The sequence below is a fragment of the Phocoena phocoena genome, chromosome 1, assembly GCF_963924675.1.
Source record: "Phocoena phocoena chromosome 1, mPhoPho1.1, whole genome shotgun sequence".
In the NCBI taxonomy this organism is placed as follows: Eukaryota; Metazoa; Chordata; class Mammalia; order Artiodactyla; family Phocoenidae; genus Phocoena; species Phocoena phocoena.
In genome coordinates this window covers 115,838,904-115,840,371 of record NC_089219.1, presented here as the reverse complement: position 1 = coordinate 115,840,371, position 1,468 = coordinate 115,838,904, and the positions used below count along the sequence as shown (strand labels likewise).

Below are 1,468 nucleotides of genomic sequence, written 5' to 3'. Positions count from 1 at the left end.
TTACTATTATCCTGCTGGGAAGATTTTATCCAGTTTTATTTTCTGCAGGTTGTATTTTGAAAGTAATAGAGATTAAAAAAATTTTTTTCAAACATAAAATGACCACATTTAATATGCTTTTAAGAAGTCCCCTGCCCTACCCTGGAAATCTGGTATGCTTTTTAAAAAATCATGCCCACCTTCCTCACCTCTTAAATGCCCAGTTGAAAATGCCTGGACAAAAGTTTGAAATATGTGGAGGCAAAGATGGTGATTTTTGTAATAAGGGTGCTGAAGCAAGTTGTGCACATCTCATTACAGGATAGACTGCACAGGACAGACTTGTGAGGTTGGATGCAATGAGAACACATACTGCTCTTTATACAAAGGGTCAGTGGATTAAGAAATGTTTCTGCCCACAGCTCTGCGTAGGGAATCCTTGACCTTCTTGTTCCTCAGACTGTAAACAACACAGTTCAGAAGGGGAGTGATGATGGTGTAGGTCACTGAGAGAAGGAGGTCTTGTTCTACAGAATTTTCTGACTTAGGCTTGAGGTAGTCAGTGGAGGCACAACTGTAGTGGACCATGACCGTGGTGAGGTGGGAGGCACATATGGCAAAGGCCTTCTTCTGGCCCTCGGCTGAGGCGGTATTGAGGATGGTGGAGATGATAAGAACGTAGGAGATGAAGACCAGGCCCATGGGAACCAGGATCACTGATAAACTGACAACAAAATTGATGATCTCATTGACAGTGGTATCAATCCAGGAGAGTTTTTTGACAGGGAGGATGTCACAGAAGAAATGACCAACCAATCTGTGACAAAATGGTAAGGTAAATATGGATGTCACCTGGACAGCTGCCATGGCCAGGCCAGTGCTGAAGGCTCCACACATCAGCTGGACACACACCCTCTTGCTAATGATGAGTGTGTATCTCAGGGGGTTGCAGATGGTCACATAGTGGTCATATCCCATCACTGTGAGCAGAAAGCGGTTGTTGATGGCTAAGGTAACAAAGAAGAACACTTGAGTGGTACAGCCTGCCAAGGAGATTGGCTGGTTCTGGGCTATGAGGCCAGAGAGCATCCGTGGAATGGTGGACCAATGTGTACACAGTCTCTGAACTGGCCAGGATGCTCAGGAAGAAGTATATGGGCATGTGGAGGTGACAATCAATGTGGATAATGGTCACGATGATGGCATTGCCAGCCAGGGTTAATGTATACAGGATGAGAAAAACTGCAAAGAGGGTGATCTGGTGTTCATGGAATCTGGAGAATCCTAGGAAAATGTGACTCTGTCACTTCTGTGACTCTGTCACTTCTGTGAGGTTTTTTCTCTGCATTCTTCAGTTTCAGTGCCTGAAAGCAATGCAGGGAGTCAACATGGAGAAATTCCCATCGTGGCCTCTAAAACAGGGATAGAGAGAGAAGTGTGGGGACACACACACACACACACACACACATGCATGCACACACACACGAGT

At 45.2% G+C, this 1,468-nt stretch overlaps 1 protein-coding gene across 1 annotated transcript; it reads right to left on the bottom strand.

Annotated features, from left to right (window-relative positions):
• Positions 1-378: 378 nt before the first annotated feature.
• On the bottom strand, positions 379-1,237 carry LOC136132204 (olfactory receptor 10J5-like). Its single transcript, XM_065889097.1, is given in 2 exon segments — positions 379-1,074; positions 1,076-1,237. Coding segments are annotated over 2 exon segments (762 nt in total). The 5' UTR covers positions 1,142-1,237.
• Between the last annotated feature and the right edge of the window lie 231 nt (positions 1,238-1,468).